Source organism: Phoenix dactylifera, chromosome 9 (assembly GCF_009389715.1).
Source record: "Phoenix dactylifera cultivar Barhee BC4 chromosome 9, palm_55x_up_171113_PBpolish2nd_filt_p, whole genome shotgun sequence".
Lineage (NCBI taxonomy): Eukaryota > Viridiplantae > Streptophyta > Magnoliopsida > Arecales > Arecaceae > Phoenix > Phoenix dactylifera.
Genome location: NC_052400.1, coordinates 5,265,270 through 5,285,427, shown reverse-complemented (window position 1 = coordinate 5,285,427; position 20,158 = coordinate 5,265,270). Strand labels below are relative to the sequence as shown.

The 20,158-nt window shown below is 40.5% G+C and overlaps 2 protein-coding genes across 15 annotated transcripts in view; one reads left to right on the top strand and one right to left on the bottom strand.

Annotated features, from left to right (window-relative positions):
• The first annotated feature begins 553 nt into the window (after positions 1-553).
• Positions 554-10,996, top strand: LOC103721473 (nascent polypeptide-associated complex subunit beta-like). 4 transcript variants are annotated; one of them, XM_008811704.4, is made up of 7 exons: positions 582-697; positions 2,152-2,334; positions 4,444-4,514; positions 6,007-6,155; positions 6,251-6,307; positions 6,467-6,505; positions 10,334-10,996. In XM_008811704.4, exons 3-7 carry the CDS (start codon positions 4,447-4,449, stop codon positions 10,507-10,509), a joined length of 489 nt encoding a protein of 162 aa, XP_008809926.1. In that variant the 5' UTR covers positions 582-697; positions 2,152-2,334; positions 4,444-4,446; the 3' UTR covers positions 10,510-10,996. The 4 variants fall into 4 exon arrangements, with proteins under 4 accessions (XP_008809925.1, XP_008809926.1, XP_008809923.1 ...); XM_008811701.4 differs by lacking the exons at positions 582-697; positions 2,152-2,334 and adding an exon at positions 707-805 and having other exon boundaries at positions 10,334-10,511; positions 10,599-10,972; XM_008811703.4 differs by lacking the exon at positions 2,152-2,334 and having other exon boundaries at positions 554-697.
• A 6,904-nt stretch (positions 10,997-17,900) lies between these two features.
• Positions 17,901-20,158, bottom strand: part of LOC103721475 (elongation factor Tu, mitochondrial-like) — a 65,967-nt gene continuing 63,709 nt past the window's right edge. For 7 of the 11 annotated variants that reach the window (XM_039129885.1, XM_039129882.1, XM_039129884.1 and 4 more), the window contains 4 exons: positions 20,085-20,150; positions 19,939-20,001; positions 19,257-19,497; positions 17,904-18,297 (listed from right to left, as the gene is read on the bottom strand). In XM_039129885.1, coding sequence (XP_038985813.1) covers positions 18,227-18,297; positions 19,257-19,497; positions 19,939-20,001; positions 20,085-20,150 — 441 coding nt within the window. In that variant the 3' untranslated portion in view covers positions 17,904-18,226. Of the gene's footprint in view, positions 18,298-18,627; positions 18,670-19,256; positions 19,498-19,938; positions 20,002-20,084; positions 20,151-20,158 lie in introns of all 11 variants that reach the window. The other 4 variants (XM_039129883.1, XM_039129879.1, XM_039129880.1 and 1 more) reach the window with 3 other exon arrangements.

Genomic DNA, 20,158 nt, shown 5'->3' with positions numbered 1-20,158 from the left:
GGGAAGTATTTTCCCTTCTAGGAATATGATTCCTGGGAATCAGATTCCTAGGAAGAGGATACCTAGGAAAGCACTTTTGGCATGTTTGGTTAACCATGGGAAAGTGACAAATTTCCAAAGTGCTTATGTTTGGTTGACCATCCACTTTCCTAGGAAAGTTATGTATAATTCCTATTATGCCCTTAATAAAAATTAGGTCTTTAATGCCTCTTTAATGCTTCTTTAATGCTGAAGGGTCTTTTTGGGAAAAAATAAAAAAGGAGTGATTCCCACCTCATGGGAAAGTAACTTTCCCATGTTTCTCATGGGAAAGACTTTCCCATGAAATGTGGGAATCATATTTCCATGGGAATACAACTTTCCCATCTCTCTCCTTTGAAAACTCCAACCAAACAAGAGGCATTTCATTACTTTCCCGTTGACCACACTTTCCCCCCTCCCTTTCCTGCGAACCAAACGAGCCCTTGGAGGCTTATCCAAACCATTCGAGGCCCAGCGGGGGTGCTAAACACGTGCGAGGGATGTGGGTTGCTTGCGACCGGGCGGCGCCACGATTGCCAGCCATTTCCGCGCCAGATAAGTCAAAATGCATTTCCTTTTCTTGCCCTCCGAGAAGCCGAAACCCTAGCGGCCCTAAAACCCCTTTGTTTCCTGTTTGCCTTTACCTTCCCTCTTCTTCTCGCCGCGGTCTATTAAGGTAAGATCCCTTCCTTCCCTTCCCTTTCCTCCGATAGCCTCCCGTGCTAAGTCTTTTCGGCTTCATGTAATGGCTTATAATTCCAAATCTATAGCTTGAGATGAAATGGTTGGTTGGATTCGAGACTCTCGACTTTATGCTATTATTTCTCCTTTAATTTCTTCTCTTCTTTCATCTATTTACTTCAATAAGTAGATCTGTGGATTGAGACTTAAACTAACTATAGATCTTAGAAATAGTTTTCTTCTAGATTTTAAGCGAGACAATCGAAGAATTAGACGGCTTCAAATATATGAGAGATTTCTCCTAGTGTGATGAGTAAATTACTGCTGCTTTTTTGTGCGGATATGGGATCTAGAGATTGTTTTGGATTTTAAGTTTGGGTAGTGGTCTGGTGAGATATCACGTAAAGATGTGCCTTTCATGCTTGTTTTATTAAATCTAAGTTTAATGGGGGTGCTGGTTTTAGTACACCCCGCATCATGCTGGGGTGGAGGTTTTGCACAGTTAGAGCTGAGATTGCTATGGGATGTTTTTGCGTCCATTCACAGTGCTCATTGACATTCGTAAGAGAATGGATAACCTTTGTGCCCTTGTACTGTAGCCCTGTGGAGAAGGAGCATGAGGGCTGTAAAATGTTTTTGGCTGTGGAAGGGCCTGTTGGTGGTTTCAGCTGCCTGTTTGTTTTGTGACATCTGCTATTGAATTTCACTAAGTTTAGTGTGGTTCTAATGCATCTAGGTGAAGGGATGGTTTGCTGGGAAGATTATTAAAAGACCTTTCTGTACCCTCTGACATTATCTTCCAAACAGGACTTTGTGATGTGGCATGCTTGACAGAAATAATAAGAGAAATTAAAAGAAGATGTGCCTTTCATCGATATAAAACTACCTTTCTATAGTACCTTAGGGCGCTTCTTGTTAAGTAGAATAATTACGTGCCTTAATTTTCATATTTGTTGAGCTTGCAATACTCTCTATATATGTCTACACTGAATGCTGATGTAGTTCTGGTTATTTAAAATATGTACATATTCAAGGCCTCTGTACCCTTTAACGATCTCTTCCAAACAGGACTTTGTTATCTGTCATGCTTGATAGAAACAATAAAGAAATTAGATGAAGATATGCCTCTTATAGATTCTAAATTGGCCTTTCTTCAGTACCTTATGCTGCCCTTTGTTATTTAAAATGATTATAGTGCCTTAATTCTTGTATTTATTGAACTTGCATTACTCTATTGATCTTTATCTTACTGAATTTTGATGTACTTCTTATTTAAAATAAATCTATTAAAGTGTCTATTGTTCTTGACAAATTTTTGGGTTATTATGCAATCAATAAGAAAACATAACACTTGAGAGAAAGCTGTAGGCTCTTTGATTACATACTCTTTTGGATTTAAGCTGTTGTTTTGAGTAATTCTGTGGAGTGTGCTTTGGCTCTCTCATGCAGTGCTATAATTCATGGTGGACTTTGAGATTCATGTGGGGTTTCGAGGTTATTAAAACAATTGCTGTCTTGTCTCTTCCCTGAATGTTAAGGTTCCCTCTAAAGTGCAAGCAGACCAGCAATGGAAGCAAATAAGGGAGCAGCAGTGACATCAATGACTTCTACAACTTGCAAAGTTCTTTTGATGTAAATAAGGGACAAGTCAAATTGATTTTTGGAACAAATCCTATCCTTTGTGGAATTGAAGTAACAATACATAAGATCTCAGCAAGTTATAGAAATTCCATTCGCTAGTATTGCTATCAATATTTATCAAAGGAAAACTACAATATTCCTGGGAAGTCCTTGATATGACATGATTAGTTTATTGAATTGAATGTGATGGAATATTAGAATATATATTGGACTGCAAAGTCATTTGGTAATGATCAAATTCTAATTATGTGGATGCCACCATGATATTAAACTGTTGTGTTAAGTAATTGGTCTCATTAGGATTCCATCTCTTTATTATTGGGGCCCTTGTGCTATTTTCGGGAACTCTATCATTCATTTTCTTTTCAATCAGTCACTATATGTCTTTCTAATCTTAAATTTTATTATCTAATAACATTTGATTTTTTTCGGATAATAACTTAGGGTATTGACAGGCATTTGTACCAACCTATGGAATCCCACTTATATGTACTAATCCGGGGTTCTAAAAGACTCGTGAAAAAAAGAAAAAAAATTAGCATTTATAGTAAGCATGCATCTGTTGATAATCTCAACATTGTTTGCTTGTCAAATTGCCAACAAGATGTGTGAGGATTGTTCAGAATAGTTAAAAAATAAAAATAACATTCCTCTAGAGTGGATATGATGAGTATGACATAAAGAATTACTATGTGTGCCTCTTCAAGTTGTTAAAAAGAAGATTTGGAAATCATATAGCACTGCTCAATAGATATAGTATGGCTGGTTTTTCTATGATGGAGGCATATATTATTGAATAATTTTGAATGTTAATCATCAAAGAAAGTTTTGGATATTTTTAGTAATATTTGGCAGGAACTTGGTCTATTGCGCCAGAAGCCAACCTAAAGAAGGAAGATGGACTCTAAAGAAGTTGTTATAGATGGGTTCTTCTAACTTGCCTTCTTTGATCTAGAAAGTTTTTTAATTAGACCTTATCTTGCCTATGGGAATTGCATCGTGGATGGAGCTCAAATCTATTTGGAAGCAATGTTTTCATGATAAGCATTGAGTTGTAGACTACAAAAAGGGAGACATGTTCAGGGAACTACTTGCAAATCTTAAGATTCTACTTGATTTGTCCAAAAAAATAGATACTTTCTAGGATCTTTCAAAAATTTTATAAAAATTTTTGGAAACATGGGTCAATCAAAAATTAGTTGAATTGATGAAATGACAACATAATAAGTATTATCTCCACCACAAGCTGCTTATGTTTTAACTTGTCTAATGATATAAGCATAATATTCAGCTATTTAATATATCTACATAGAATGATGTAACTTATAAGCTCAGATTTTATTCTAATTCGACCAATAAAACACATGAAGGCATTGGCCCTTGAGCAATATTTCCACTAGAACCACTCCTAAAGATATTGCTGCATATTTGATCGGGGATTGTTGGTGACAAATAAGTCATTTTAGAAACATGTCGTCTAATGAACCATAAAAAACCGAATTTCGTTACATGGTTTAGGATGTACATAATATTATCATGTTGAATTTTATGGTCTTTAGTCTATTAGAATTTTATAATATTCTCTGACCATAATTTGGCTCAGAACCAGACTGTGAAAGCCCCATCATTGATTGTAAGATCATGAGAACAATTGAAAGTATACGAATTAGCTGAAGTTGCTTAAATTGACCACTAGATATTTCAGCATAGTTTTTCATCAAATTGTGGATAGTCAGCTCTCTTTACTGACAACGTATAATCTGGAACTCCTGACAAGTCTGTTTGACCAAGAAGTGCATAATTCTAGTTATTGCATTCTCTAGGGTAATTTGTAATTATTTGCATATTTCATATTTTAAAGCAACCTTAAAACATAATATGGCCACATTGACAACAAGCAGTCATTGCTTATTCATCTCTCAGCCTTTTGTACCCTATTCTATAACTATTGCCTGGTATTATTGGTTTTATCTTGTGTCAAGTTTTTCTTTCTGCATTTCATGTCCTTTATGAATTGTGCTGCTTGTTCCTATAATAGTAACTATTGTTCGAAACATCATAGCTACCCTGCATTGCTGACACTTATTATTTTACCTCAAGCAAATGGACAGGGATAAGCTTATGAGGATGGCTGGTGCTGTTCGCACTGGTGGAAAGGGCAGCATGCGCAGGTTTTAAATGTTTTCTTCTGTTTTTTGTTTATATCATGCTCTGAACTTTGATATAATGTGAAGGTGTGGATATTTTCCTGACATGCTTGCAGCAGTGCTTAGAAGCTTGCGAGAGGTCAAATATTTAAAAACTCCAGATTAGGATATTGAGATAGGGTGATGAACTTTATTGGAGTCTTGGTTGGGATTTGCTCTTCAGGAGAAAATAATTACGTTACAAACAACATCATATAGGCTTTCGAATAATTGTTTGGATTTAAAGAATCTTAATAAGAGTTGAGGAAGTTTCTCTTGTAAATTTTTTGTAGATATAACATTTAAATGATAAATTCTATTAAGAAGCCAAGAAATCAGCAACCTTGTTGTGAGCAAGGTACGTCATACCATTCTGAATCAGGAGGTATGGGGTGTACCGTACCTTACCGATATCGAACCGATATGCAGTATGGGGGCGTACCAACATTCGGTACGCCAAATCGGCTCCCATACTGGGCATGCCGACATAATAACAGGGCTGCATCGGTACGGGGTATGTATTGAGATGGTGTACCTTGGTTGTGAACATAATAAAACCTGTGTTATGCAACATTTTTTCTCATGTTTATGTATGATAGTTGGTTCATATCAACTTTGGTTTTTTAAAATTCAGTAAGGCCCTGTTTGGGGGAGCTTTTGGAGGGCTCCAAAAGCACTTTTAGATAAAATAGAAGTGTTTGGTAAAAATTTTGAGAAGTTGTTTTAGCTTTTTAAGAAAGTTAAAAACAACTTTTTAGAAGAAGCTCCATTTTGGAGCTTTGCGGAAAACCACTTTTAGGCTCGGTCGGAAAGCTGTTTTTTTACCAAAATATCTGTGATAAAATATAACAATTACACAAAACGTCCCTTTAATAATTATTTAACCAATTTTATCACCTAGCTAGAAAATTTGTTATATGATGAAAAATTAATTTACGCTAATAATTATAATATTTTATATTTTTATTATTGTATTATATTATAAATATTATATTATATTATATTATATCATAATACATTGATATGTTATGTTAAATAATTTAGTATTATATTAGATTATTATGCTATAGTATACAATATTATATTACTATATTTTAATAATATTATATTAAATTACAGTAATATTATACTATATTATATATTTATGTATTAATAAATATTATATTTTATTATATTCTGTTGTATAATACTATGCAATGTCCTTTATGGCCACTTTGTCATACCAAAAGTATTTTCTTAGTTTGTTTAGCAAATACATGTTAAAGTGGCACAGCACTTTAGAAATTTAGTTACCAAACAGCAAACAATTTTTTATAAAAGCTCTACTTCAGAAAGCTTTATTTCATAAGCTCTACTTTCAAAAGTTCTACTGCCAACAGCTCTTCCAAACGGGGCCTAAGCCTTTTGTTAAGGATCCTGATTTATTTTATCTGTCTTTGAATATATTTGTTTATGTTTCATCTTGTACTTTTACTAGGAAGAAGAAGGCGGTTCACAAAACAACAACAACAGATGACAAAAGGCTTCAGAGTACTTTGAAGAGAATAGGGGTGAATGCTATTCCTGCTATAGAAGAAGTCAATATTTTCAAGGAAGATCTTGTTATCCAGTTTTTGAACCCCAAAGGTAGAAAAAGCATCATGTAAGCAGAGAGAGAAATCGTATGGCAAGAAATCAGTTCAAAGCTTTTGATGTGCTAATTCCTTCTGTTTATCTTACAGTTCAAGCTTCAATTGCTGCCAATACATGGGTGGTCAGCGGTTCTCCACAGACAAGAAGTACTCTCATTTCTTATATATCAGTAATATTAAATCAATAAAAAATTTTAGAAGCTTGATGGAATTAAATGTTTCACTCTTTAATACTTTCTTTAATTTGTCTTTATTTGCAAATTCTTCTCCTGATTCCATGTCTTTAATATGAAATTGTCTATGCAGAACTTCAGGATCTTCTTCCAGGGATCATCAACCAACTTGGTATGTTCATCTGTTTAAGGTTTTGCTTTATGAATTCATTTGCAGTAAATTTTCCTCTTATTTGACATATAGAGTGTGACGCAGTCAGGGATAGGTGTTGTTGGATTTTTTTTTTTTGGGTGGATGATGGCTGAAGCTCTCTCTTTTTTTCTCTCTTCCTATCAATGGTGGCTAGGGTTTGTGGATGGAGAAGGGAGGAAGAAGGAGATGGGAAGGTGGCTAAATGATTTTTATTGGGTCTATGGTTGGCGGCTGAATTTTGGAAATTGTATTGGCTTGGGCTAGGGCGGATGGCGTTGGCTTGGGACCCAAATTAGTTTGGGTTTGGAACGTGAGGGGGCTTGGACGTAGATGGTGTCTTAGAGTCCTAAAGGAAGAAGGATTCTAAGGAGGGCTAAGCATGGATTTAAGGGAAGAGTCTCACCTCCACTTAAATACCCACAAACTAGGCAAAAGAGGAGTCGCACCTTCTTCCTTCACCTCTTCTTGGCGTCGCATCAAGGAGAAGAGGCTCTCTTCTTATGTGAAGGGCTCTCAAAGCTCTCAAAAAACTCAAGAAAATTTTACTCAAATTAATTCCGAATTTTATTCTTCAACCTCTCCTTTATATATAGAGGAGGTTGGAAAAATAAGGACTCTTACAACCAGAAATTTTAGAGACTCCTTTAAACAAGAACTACTAAACATGGACTTTTTTAATTTAAATCAAACATTTGACGAAATCAACTAAACTAACTAAGACTCCCAAACAATTAGGACTCTTTAACAACATGTGCACTAAGAGTCCAAATCAACTAGGACTCTTTCTCAAACGCCATATGGACCAAATAGACAACTCCTAATCATTCAAAGACTCCTCAACAAAGTAGGACTTTGACTAGTCAATTCCATAAACATCTCCATGCCTAAGACTCTTCACGCCATGAAATCCTAATGAGAATAGGACTTCTCCTATGCGGATGGACACCTCATCACGTCCTCAATTGGGTCCACACAAAGTGACTTGGGTTGACTCAATTACAACTCAGTTATATGGACTCAATCCAGTATAAATCAGCAAATTACAAACCTAAATTAAGGATCCAATTTAACTAGGTGCTGAAAATACTGGATCCATTCTATTTCGAGCATACCCAAGCGACGATCCAAATACGACACACATATAGGATGACTCGGGCTCCTGCTTTTGCATTAATTCTTTCCGGCTGAGAAGAACTCAGCTCCGTCGAGTTGGGGCTGAAGAGCTCGTGCAAATCTGAATTCTGGCGCGAGATCTCCTCTATTTTCGGGCACGAATAATCTGAAAGGGGTCGGTTCTTTCACTTCACCAAGAATTTTTGATATCCTTCTTCGCATGCCGTAATCCGCTGATCGCCTTGATCTGAATTTATGAATTCTAGAAAGGGATCTTGAAAATCAGTAAAGAAATACCTTTTAGACTTACATAAAACTCCTTCGATTGAAGAACGTGAACATCTTGTTGAAGGTGTTGCTTGTGCTTTTCTTGGCTTTGACTAAAAATCAGATTATTCACCTCACAATCTGATGGCATCTCTTATGAAATTTCAGAACCAACTGATGCGAACATGATTCCATCTTCATGGCCGATTTCTGCTGAATTTTCTGAACTGTCTTCCTTAGGCAATTCTCCTAGAGTTTATCAGAAAAATCATCTAAAAAAAAATTCAAATTCAGATGAGATCATCTCTGAAATTTTATCTTCCACATTGGGTTTCTCCTTGTCCTCAATCTCAGTGGGTCTAGGGGAACTTCAAGAGAAGGGGAAGAGATCTCAGTGGCAGAGACATCACCAGATGGTGCTGCTGAATTTTCAAAATCAGCATCAAGATCTTCGAATATCTGGTGATCTTTAGTGGAACAAATATCAGAAAGATGCCCTCGGCCACCGCACTTGGAGCAATCGGGTTTGCATCGTCTTTGCGCATGGGACTTATTGTTTTTTTGCTAGATTTTGTTATTCCTTGTTTCAAATATGTACCCCTATTTGCAGAAATTTCAGATTTTATGGATGAAAAAATACCTCGAGGAGTGCCTTTGTTGCTGCTGAACATCGTTGCCCAACTTGTGGTTTGATACGGCTACGACGTCGTAGTGCTGCCTCCACAACATCCATCTTTCATGCTAGGGCAGCCATTTGATTTTGAACTTCATCCATCAGATCATCTAGTTGTCGTTCAATATTGTAGGAATAGTAATGATCGTCATAGTAGGGATCATAATAGTAGGGACGACTTCTTCTTGTACTTATGTGGATCGATTTGCTCTGATACTACTGGACGCAGTCGGATATGGGTGTCACCGGATTTTTTTTGTTTTTGTGGATGATGCTAAAGCTCTCTTTTTTTTTCTTTGTATCAATGGTGGCTAGGGTTTGTGGATGGAGAAGGGAGGAAGAAGGAGATGGGAAGGTGGCTAAATGATTTTAATTGGGTCCATGGTTGGTGGTTGAATTTTGGAAATTATATTGGCTTGGGCTAGGGCGGATGAAGTTGGCTTGGGACCCAAATTAGTTTGGTTTTGGAACGTTAGGGGGCTTGGACGTGGATGAAGTCTTAGAGTCTTAATGGAAGAAAGATTCTACGGAGGGATAAGTATGGGTTTAAGAGAAGAGTCTCACCTTCACATAAATACCTACAAACTAGGTGGAAGAGAAGGAGTTGCACCTTCTTTCCTCATCTCTTCTTGGCGTCACACCAAGGAAGGAGAAGAGACTCTCTTCTCACGTGAAGGGCTCTCAAAGCTCTCAAAAAACTCAAAAAAAATTTACTCAAATTTATTCTGAATTTTATTCTTCAACCTCTCCTTTATATAGAGAAGGAGGTTGGAAAAATAGGGACTCTTACAACCAGAAATATGGACTCCTACTAAACATGGACTCTTTTAATTTAAATAAACATTTGACGAAATCAACTAACGAAATTCACTAAACCAACTAAGACTCCCAAATAACTAGGGCTATTTAAAGACACATGCATTAAGAGTCCAAATCAGCTAGGACTCTTCCTCAAACGCCACATGGACCAAATAAACAACTCCTAATCACTTAAGTAGTCCTCAACAAAATAGGACTTTGACTGGTCAATCCCATAAACATCTCCACGTCTAAGACTCTTTACACCATGAAATCCTAATGAGAATAGGATTTCTCCTATGCGGATGGACACCTCATCACGTCCTCAATTAGGTCCATGCAAAGTGACTTGGGTTGACTCAAGTCAATTACATGGACTCAATCGAGCACAAATCAGCAAATTATGGACCCAATATAAATAGGTGCTGAAAATACTGGACCCATTGTGTTTCAGGCACACCCAAGCGACGATCGAAATACGGCGCACATCTAGGATGACTCGGGCTCCTGCTTCTGCATCAGAGTGACAGTTATTTTTATTGTCCTTGAAATCATGTCTTCTAGTTTTGTAGCCTATTTTCATTTGTGATCAACCTGTACATACATTTACTCTTTAGATAAATCTAATTAAAAATACCCCCCTCCCACCCCTGCAGCTAAAATAAATCTTTGCTAATTACCTATACTTCAGTCTCTCAATGTCTCATTTGCTTGTCCTGTTATTTGGTGTGCTATGTTTCATGTGTTACTTTATTCTCTGCATGGGACTAAAGCCTAAAAATGAAATAGAGGGGGGCATGTATGAGTTAATTGCCTAGGTAGCTTACTGCCATTGTTCAAAAACATAAAAACATAAATATGTTTCTTTTGCCCTGTTGTAAAAGTGGTTAAACATTGATATTCGATATGGTCTCTTCTTTAAGTGATTGTTACTGAACTTTCAAGCCACTGTTTAGGTCCTGATAACTTGGACAATCTGAGGCGGCTTGCTGAGCAGTTCCAGAAGCAGGCACAACCTGCTGCTGGTGCCAACACTCAGGACGATGACGATGATGTTCCTGAACTTGTGGCAGGAGAGACATTTGAAGCAGCTGCTGAGGAAACCAAAGCTAATGAGACCCCAGATTCATAAAGGTTACAAAGTCTAGAACTTCCCCCTTGTCTTTTTCAGCTATCATTACTTTTTCTCCTATTCATTTTGTGACTTGTTGAGAAAGGCAGCCTTTTTGCTGTTTTGATGGAAGGACCCCAGTTCTTCTGGCCATGCTGATAGGAGATTCACCTGTTTCCTACAATGAGTTGATGAAGGATCTTCTTGCTTTCCACTTTTATTTTATGGAATTGTACCATTGCTTGTTATTTGTAGTGCTATTTTGTTTGGATATTTTTCTGAATTTACCAGCCTGCAAGCTCAACCTGTCTGATTATTGGCAGAGATCAAATCAGCAATTAGCCCCTCTTCCAAAGTGCGAAATTTCTACCTCATGTACTCATCCTTTTCATTAATTTAAGAGGTTTGTGAGAAGCTAGTGATTGTTTAGAGATGCAAAACTCTTTCCAGTCAATTGAATGTGCCAGGTGAATATTGTTGAGAATCATAGCAAACAATTCGGTCTGGATGTTGGTATTCTTTCTGGAACAATATGTTTGCTCTCCGCAGGCCTAAATAAATTGGGAGTAGTTTTTGTCAGTGTTTGGAACCTGGTGATCTGGCTTGAACTGATTTAGCGGCTTAGTCATGGTTGGGCTATTGGTTGTTTTATGGCCTGCCTGTAAGCTATCCTTTTAGCCCAGAATAACTTTTTTCAAACTCGACACCCAGGAAAGCGTTCTAGATCTCTCCAATCATGCTGCTGCCACAACTTGATAAGGTTGTCTGGCAGGCACCCTGTGAACCAGCTTTTGTTCGTCCTGAATTTGCCTTGCTAAGGCAGTGCCAGGATTGGCTTGTTTGACTTCGCCGCGGTTAAGCTTAAGATTTATATTTTATGTTCTCCATGTGCGAGTGTCTCTGGAGCTCTTCCATCCATCTCTCATGTTTCTTTTGATCTGTGCGCGCTTACGTGCGGTCAATGCACAGCTGTGGCTTTGCATCCATTATATAGTTCAATATTAGCGATTAACATTTGCGAATCTAACCTGTTGTATGTGGTATAATCTTTAGCATTCTGTCTTTGATTTTGATGCAAAAATTGCCATCTAATGTATTGATTCACCTTGGTAGCCAAGTGGACGAAAATTGATTCTCATTTCAAACCTACATTATATTCATCCATGTGTGTATGCCCGCTAAACCTCAATGTTGCAAAGATAATTCTGTATATTGGTCCTAAGTTGTTTGGGTGCAACTGCCCGTTCTCTTACGGGTATGGGCAGCCCATGTACAGCTGTGGGTTTCACAACCACAATTAGACTCAATGTTAGCGGTTAAATCTGCAAATCTAAACTGTTGCTATATGGTATGATCTTGATTTTGGATGCCAAAGTTACCATGGTCTCAATTCACTTCGGTAGCCCGCTAGAAACAATTTTAGATTTTATCTGTAAGTTGAGCACGAATCTAAATTTAAGCGTGATTGTCATTCAAATCCGACATATGCCTCCATCCGCTCTCTACCTTTCTCCTCTTGGCCATGGCGGCGATGCAGGGGACTGGATAACCAACGGTCAATTATCGATTGAAGGTTTGTTCTCTTTGCCTCTATTTTGGTCAGCCTCTTGTACCCTCTCAGGGTCAGCCTATCAATGGCTTGTCAAGTTCATAGACCTCCTAGCAGTGCTTTCTCGAGTCATGGAACGTTTTTGCGCAAGACTTTTGCATCTCTTTCCATTGCCTGATGCTTTCTTTTCCATGTGTGCTAGGGCAGGGGGCATGGACACGCATTGGAACCTTCATTGATGCATCCAGGCTCTCCTTCCTTTCAATGTTTTCATTCTTTTGCTAATGGTTTCTAACTCCAACTTTGTATTTCCCTTACGGAGTGTCTCCATGGCATTGTTCATCGTTTTAAGTTTCATTATATATACCTTTCTTAGGTCACACACTTCCTTCAGCGACTCAACCCATCTGATTCTACCTTGGTGCTTGAAGACTATAACTTTCTTAGCAGTAAGCATAAGATACTGCGTATTAGAAGACTATAACTGTGTACTGGGTATCAATGTGTGGAGCAGATTAACATTAGCGATTTTCAGTGAAAAGATGTATGTCTTGTACTATCCATGTATGGAGTGAAGATGGGCATTAGAATACACGGGATTTGATGTCCTGCAAGTCATCCTTAGCAGCCTATAGTATCACATTTTTAATAGTTTGGTCCATTGCTGTAGCATGAGGAGGATCTGCTTGTTCACCACCTAGCCCCATGACGAATGGGGGCAGTGCCAATGAAAGATCCATGGTGCCATGCCTAGAAATAGAGGTTGCTGAAGGTAGAGGACATGCTTATAAACAGGGGTGGCGGTGCATACTGAAAGCGTGCTCCCAAAGGCTAGTTGAGGAGAGAGGTTGTAGTGAAGCCATGCTCCAACGGCTAGTTCTCACCGGCAGGTGCCCGGCGCGTTCGTCGCTGTCCACGGCGGAGGTCTCCGAAGAAGGCAATGAGAGCTCTAACGGCGAGCTGAGGAGAGGAAGCTCGGTCGCCGGCGGTTGCTCCGCGTCCTCAACGTCATTCATGGCGGTGTCTTCCGTGAAAGCAAAATCAGCTAAGAGAGAGAAGCTCGGGCAAGGCCGCACCCTAACGGCGGGTCCTCGAGAGAACTGTAACGGCTGGTTGCAGAGTCAAAGCGCGGGTCGCCGGCGGGTGGTCGGCGTGGTCGTCGTCAGCCGCGTTGGTGGTTTCGTCAAGGCAAAGATCAGCTAACAGAGGAAAGCTTGGGCGAGGCCATGCGCTAATGGCTGGTTCTCGCTGGCGGTGCTTGGCGTCTTCGTCATCGGCCACTGTAGGGAGGACGCCACTGCGGAGAGAACATCCAGCGGTGCGTCGTAATCCAAAGCTAGTGAGGAGGGGGCTTTGTTCCAATTAGCTAAGTCCTTTTCATCCCTATTGATTACTCTTACATAGTGAACTCTAACAACATGACTGAGTCGAACCAAAGGGCTACTTAGAGAGAAGCTTTGAGGAGAGAAAGCTCCGAGGAGATAGAAAGCTTTGAAGTCGTGCTCCAACGGCTAGTTCTCACCAGTCTTGTTCGGCGGTCGTATTCGGCAATGGCAACGAACCTGGGGAAGGAGAAGGAAGCGACTGGCAATGCCGCAGGGGGGAATCGAGCTCCTCCGGCTCGGGGAGCAACGTTGAGCTCCTGCCCAAGGGATGGCAGCTAGGGCGGGTGGGTGACCCAGACGGCATCAGAAGTGGAGCTAGGAAGCTTTGGCAGCTCTTCCCGATGGTCCTCGACTTGCCGGAAGAGTCACTCGAAGCTATGCGCCGGGAGTGGTCGAATCGGGCAGCGAGCATCCGTAGCTTGGGACGCCGGGTGCTGACGGATTGGGTGGCGAAGGACGTAGCCGCCCATGCCAAAAATGCGATTGAGGTGGTTGCGGTGCCCCTTGACGACGACCACCTCGTGCGCAGGTTTCACTCAACGGAGGACATGGAGAAGGCGCTCTTCGGTGGACCTTGGGTGGTGGCGGGCCAACTGCTCGCCATGGAGCCCTGGTCCTCGGACTTCGTGACAGACCATGATGTGATAAAGTCGATGGTGGTGTGGATCCGGTTGCCGCGACTATCAGTCGAATTCTGGGCAATGGAAACTGTGCTCCGGATTGTAGCAGCGGCGGGCCAGCCGATTACGGTAGATAGTTTCACGGAGTAGAGGCGAGTGATAGGCTTCGCAAGGGTCAGGGTGGCCATCGATGCCACAACCCCTCTACTGCTCGGCGCCCACCTCCCTACGTCATCGAAGGTAGTACAACAATTGTTTATGAGGATCTGCCTGGGGTCTTCCACTGATGCGGGCAGATCGGCCATGCGGAGGAGGGCTGTCCCTTCTTGCCGCAGGAGATGGATGGGGAGGGCTCAATGTTCGGGTCGTGGCTCACGGCCACCCGGATCCAGCCACCTCGTGAGGCTAAGGGTCCGCCATGATCGAGGAAGACGACCGAGTCGTCGCCTTCGAGGCCACGGTCTCCCCCCCCCACCTACCCTCCCCGCCTCTCCGTCGGACATGGTGGGGTGGGAAAAGCCAACCAAGGTGTCTCGGTGCCGGTCCCCACCCAAGGATCGTTCACTCGTTGAGGGCAAATCTGATACCGGACCAGGATCGGTGGCAGACTTCTGGGTCGGCTTGGCCTTCTACCCGCTCATGGAACCGGTTGACTCGGTAAGTGATTGGGGTGAGGTTGGGTTGTTGCTGATGCAGGCCGGCCCTAAAGCCCAACTGGCTGTCGCAGGCCAGTCCATCAAGCAGCCCAGGTCCAAAACCAGCCCACTCAATGCAAGCCTCGCATTGTCTATGGTGGGCCGGCCTGATGACGTGGACCAAGTCTTTTGTTTTGGGGTCGGGCGTGGCCTAGCCGGTAGTGGGGCCCGGGCCGGGCCTCCTCAAGGGACTGGGGCTACTCGGGGCTCTCGGGCCACCCGGGGCCCTCCTACGTGGGATGACGCGGGTTTAGTCGCGGGCGATTGTGTCCAATCGGAGGAGAAGGTGGTTGCGGCGGAGGTGCCACCTATCACCACTAGGGTCGACCGCAGGCCGTGGTGGTAAGGGCACCGATTGGGGTGGGGGTAGGGGCTGACCCGCCTGATGGGATGGCCGAGGCTCCTCCTTAACTGAGGGTGATGGCGGCGGCAGCCGAGATGACAGCCTCTGACGGCGTATCGACTGACCGTCGGCCACTCCCGAGTCCGTTTATATCATGACAGTGCATAAAACCATGGTCACAGTGATGGGGAGGGGTGTCGCCCGCGAGTAGGGGAAGGGAGAGGTTGTTGGGCCGGCCCAGCAAGAAGGCCTGGGAGCTGAGTCCCCTTGGGCCGATGATCGTGGGCCTGACACTTGGTATGAACGAATCCTAGTCGAAGCCTAGAGTATTAGAGCCAAGTAGTTTTTTTGAGGGTAGCTAGGAAAGATTGGCACATAACTGCATCAATCGCTATTTGCAGCATTATGAGAGACTTAAAGATTTCGAGATGGTCTATCAAGTGTGAGGTATCATCATAGATATCAAACTGGAGCATCTTGAGCCTCGTCGGTAGGGGCTCCTTCATAATCTTCCTAGATAAGGGAGACTCAATTGCTATTTCTATATTGTCCTTGATATCGACATTATTCCCCCTCAATACTTCAATTTTGCTATTCCTTTTCTTAATCTTACAATTGAGGTCGGCTTCCCTCTTGGAGGGCCTTTTTGACCGACATGATGACGAGTCGTTAAGGCTGGAGTTTGTCTCAGAGTGGGAGTTAGGTCAACTATATCCTCGGCCTTGCCCAAGCAATGCTTGGGGTTCTTAAGGCAATGGTTGTTGTATTACGCTCGATTGACCTAGCGGCTCAGCCGACCGACCAGTGGGTTGGCATTCTGCTGGTGTAGGTTCTATACCATCGTTGTTGGGGAATGCACTTGCTGCATGAGCAAGTTGAGCTGCTCAATTTGTTAACGGCCCTAGAGGTCGACTAAGGGGGCTAACATCTCGAGAGGCTGTGCTGGAAGCCATTGGACTCCAATTGAGCCTGGTCGGTAGTGAATTGGTGGTTATTCCTTCTTTATTTCATAACTTCATGTCTCCTTTGCTCTCGTTCCCACAAATGGGGCCAACATGACGTAACAAAGCTGGTGGAGCTAGCGCTGGTGATTGGTTGGCTCAAGTAAGATTGGTTTATGTAGTATGGAATCCGACCTGCAATCAAAAAGACAATCAGAGGTTGCTGAACTAATCCAGTTGGATACTCTCCAATGCTTCAACCAGGCAGAGTTTGGGTGGAATAGAGTTTAAGGAAGAAAATAAAGCTAAAGAATACAAGTTGCGAGCCATGAGCGAGGTAAAAGATTCCATACCTAGGATCCCCTAGCCTGAGTTATATAGAGAGTCCATTGCGATCTAGCCGCGAGATCCTTAGACGAGTTGTTATGCCCTTCCTTATTTGTTGTCCTAAGATTGTGTTGGGTTGTAACCGTCCACGCTATTCGCTCAAAGGTTTGCATGGACATCGATTATGGAGGCCACAAGACATCTAGTCATTAGTCGATCAAGCTGGCAATTTTGATTATAGTGGACATTGAATCTATACCATATCAACTACTTATCTAAAATCTATACCATATCAACTACTTATCTAAAATTTAGAAATCAAATATCATTCTTGATCCAGTAGGAATCTCATACTTGATATGGACCACTTTGACCACTATACGTCCAATTGGATAGGATCTAAGAATAAAATCCGCCACATCAGAATCTGAGTTGCAGGCTAAAACTTCCAAAAGTGATAACTTAGTCATACGACATCCAATTAAGATGATTTTTTTTTAACTCGAACAGTTTTTCGAGATCCGCCTTTTAGGAATATCTGCCCTAGCGATTGAGCCTAACTTTCATTGTTTGGGGCTTAAAATAAACCGATCAAATTGAAAGTTTCCTTTTTAAATAAGATTCTGATTGAATGTCTCTCTCTGTCTAAAAAAAGTATAAGATGAAATGATAGAATACAAAGTTGATGTATAAGTTGAAATTCATTTTCTTAAAAATTTTAGCTTTTTTGAATTTATTTCAACTAGTGATGTTTAGAAAAGAAAAAAAAAATCCAACCGAATTGTATAAAGATGAAACTTCGTAATATTTTTATCTTTTGTAATTTTATTTTGAGAGATTTGAGTTGAGCGAATGTAAAAAAAATTTTCTTTTTCCCGAACGGATCAATTCCTTTCAACATGTTAGAGATGGTTTTCCAAACTTGAAGGCAACTTAGATCCTACCACAGTCTACTTAACCGGGATGAATAAGCAAAACTCTACCGAAACCAAAGGTGATAAGCAAATCTGTGCAGCCTCGAACAGACTCAGAATATCATGTTACCATGAACCAGAGAACCAACAATATTGTCCAAACTAAAATAACAAATTTTGCTGAATTCTGAAATCAACAACTGCAAACTGAAGAAAAACTCCGTGCACTGCCATTTAAAGAATTAGATGTTTTATCAACTAATTACATCAATGCTGCCATATATCAAATCTCATGATGTTGGCTGGTATATAAGCATGCAAAGTGTAACCAATATTATTAATGAGAACATCTGACAGAGTTGCATGTGTTTGTGGACAGGCACGTGCACGGAGCTTTGACATGAGAGGCTAGTCTTGGCAGTGACTGCTCGAATACTGCGGGCACATGCGGCAAGCCAATAAGAAAACAGATTCTCAAACAAGCAGAATTAAATTCTTCATACAATTTGTAGTTTCAGCGACAGATCAAGATTATCCTAAAAAAATATAATCATAACTGATGACCAACATTTCTGAGAGCGCATATCCGTGCACAACTTAGACAAGAGAGACTGGCCAGGCTGCTTTGCACTAGGAAAAGCAATGCACACATATGCAGAATTTTATTCATCATACAATTTGGATAAGTTTCAGAAAAAGATCGAGAATCATTGACAAAATATAAGCATAACATAAAGCCTTGCCCTTGTGATCAACAAAAATTATGCTGAATTATCTGTAGCTAAAAAATCTCCAAGAAATACTAATCAAAATTGTGTTTGCAGCACTTCTGTATAATGTGTTGCAATAAAAAATAGTAACAATTAAACAATGGCTACATGCACCTGGTGCTGCATGGAATTTCATTAAGTGGTGCTTAACAAGTTTATCTTATAGGGCAAACTAAAATAATGCTGGAAAAATCTCAGCTGATGACTTTGGAGACAACCCCAGCACCAACCGTCCTCCCTCCTTCCCGCAATGCAAATCTTTGTCCTGTCAAATATATATAAATAATTAGAAAGCAAGCACACTGAATTGAATCCCATGTCATAAAGATGAATAGTTAATCTAGGATGGATGACCTCACTACCGGTTCCGCCAAGCAATTCAGGTAAGTGATTTAATTTGAGCAAAGAAGGCCAACAAAAACCACATTGCTTAAACAGAAGAGAGGAGAATACTAAATCTTTGTACTAGTGTAAATATGTATGTTCTTAGATGAAAGTAATTTGTTATATAAGCCTACCAGGCAACAAGTTGCTAAATCATGAAAATGAGCAGGCACACTGAATAAATCAACAGTAGAATCACTCAAAAACCAACCTGTTTTAAGTAATAATGCACAAGCTGAAGATCATACGGATCCTTCAATCAAGAATGTGTCAAATGTCAGTAATAGTAAATAATAGAATGAGACTTCTCAAATTTCTTTAAGTATCTTGTGCAATTATGCAAGCATAACATCTGTTGCAAGTTATTTTGTAATATGTTTCAATGCTAAATGAACTGTCATATGCATAATTTGATTTTATACTAGCAGTAGAACACATAGACAAACAAATCTCGCATACATAAATGAAGCTCTTCATACAAAGTCAACATTGAAGCATTAAAGCTGCATCCCGATCATTGCGCTATGTCAGTGAGATGACAAATTGGTTTAAAAAGGAAAAAGTGCTGTCTGTCAGAAGCGAGTAGAATTCCCACCAAAGACTAATCTACATCTGCCACTCCCAATATAAATTTTAGCTAACTTCAATTTCCTTATATGTGTTTCTGAAGAAAACTTCATTATATGTGGTTATATAAGTTCAATCATCTTGAATAAAACAGCAATCAAAATTATTGACTTCTAGAGCCACTTGCCGCTGGTGCACCTATCAGATTAAACTATTCCGAAAGTATCACTTGATTTCTAAATCTAGGTGAGATAGTATATGCCAAAACATTACCGGCTTCAAGAGGAACTGGTGATATCAATTCAAAAACTGCTGTAACATTGTCACCGGGCATAACCATCTTCACATTTTCAGGTAATTCAACTTTCCCAGTAACATCTGCAGTCCTCATGTAGAACTGAGGTCTGTAATTTGAGAAGAAAGCAGTATGGCGACCACCTTCATCCTTCGTAAGCACATAAATCTCTGCCTCAAACCTCTTGTATGTCTTCAGACTACCAGGTTTACAAACCACCTATAATCATGTCAATAACCAGTAACCACAAATAGTTCACAAGAGCTAATTGACAAGTCAAATTAAGATCGTAGAGTCAGAATTCAAGTCAATAAAGACATGGACGATAACAACAATTGAGCGATCAGTGATAGGAAGTCAGAGACGGTAACAGCGAAGGATAAGCAGCTTTCACCGAGGCAAACATATCATCCCAAAAAAACAAAAAATAAAAGGCCTATTGAGGATTTGAAATTTTTTTAGTAGCATGGGTGAATAATAACAAATAAACACATATGCATAAATTCTGTTCTCTAATTTGTAAGGTCGGCTAATTGAATTGCCTACTTGGAAGGCTTTTAAAATGAAAAGATTAGAAGTGGCCCAAATTAGAATTATCCTTTTTTTGCTAAGAATCATAATTAGTATCTATATGTGCATGTTTGTTATGGTGAAACTGACCTGTCCACGCTGTACATCTCCACGCTTCAGGCCACGTAAAAGTAAGCCCACATTATCACCAGCCTACAGAATGCACACTATTAAACAAGGGATATTTGGTATCTCAACCAGAGAATGCATTAGATGTTTCGAGACACTAGTTATACCAGTCCATGGTCCAAGACCTTCTTGAACATCTCTACGCCAGTTACTGTGGTCTTTATAGGACCACCCTGTCAGA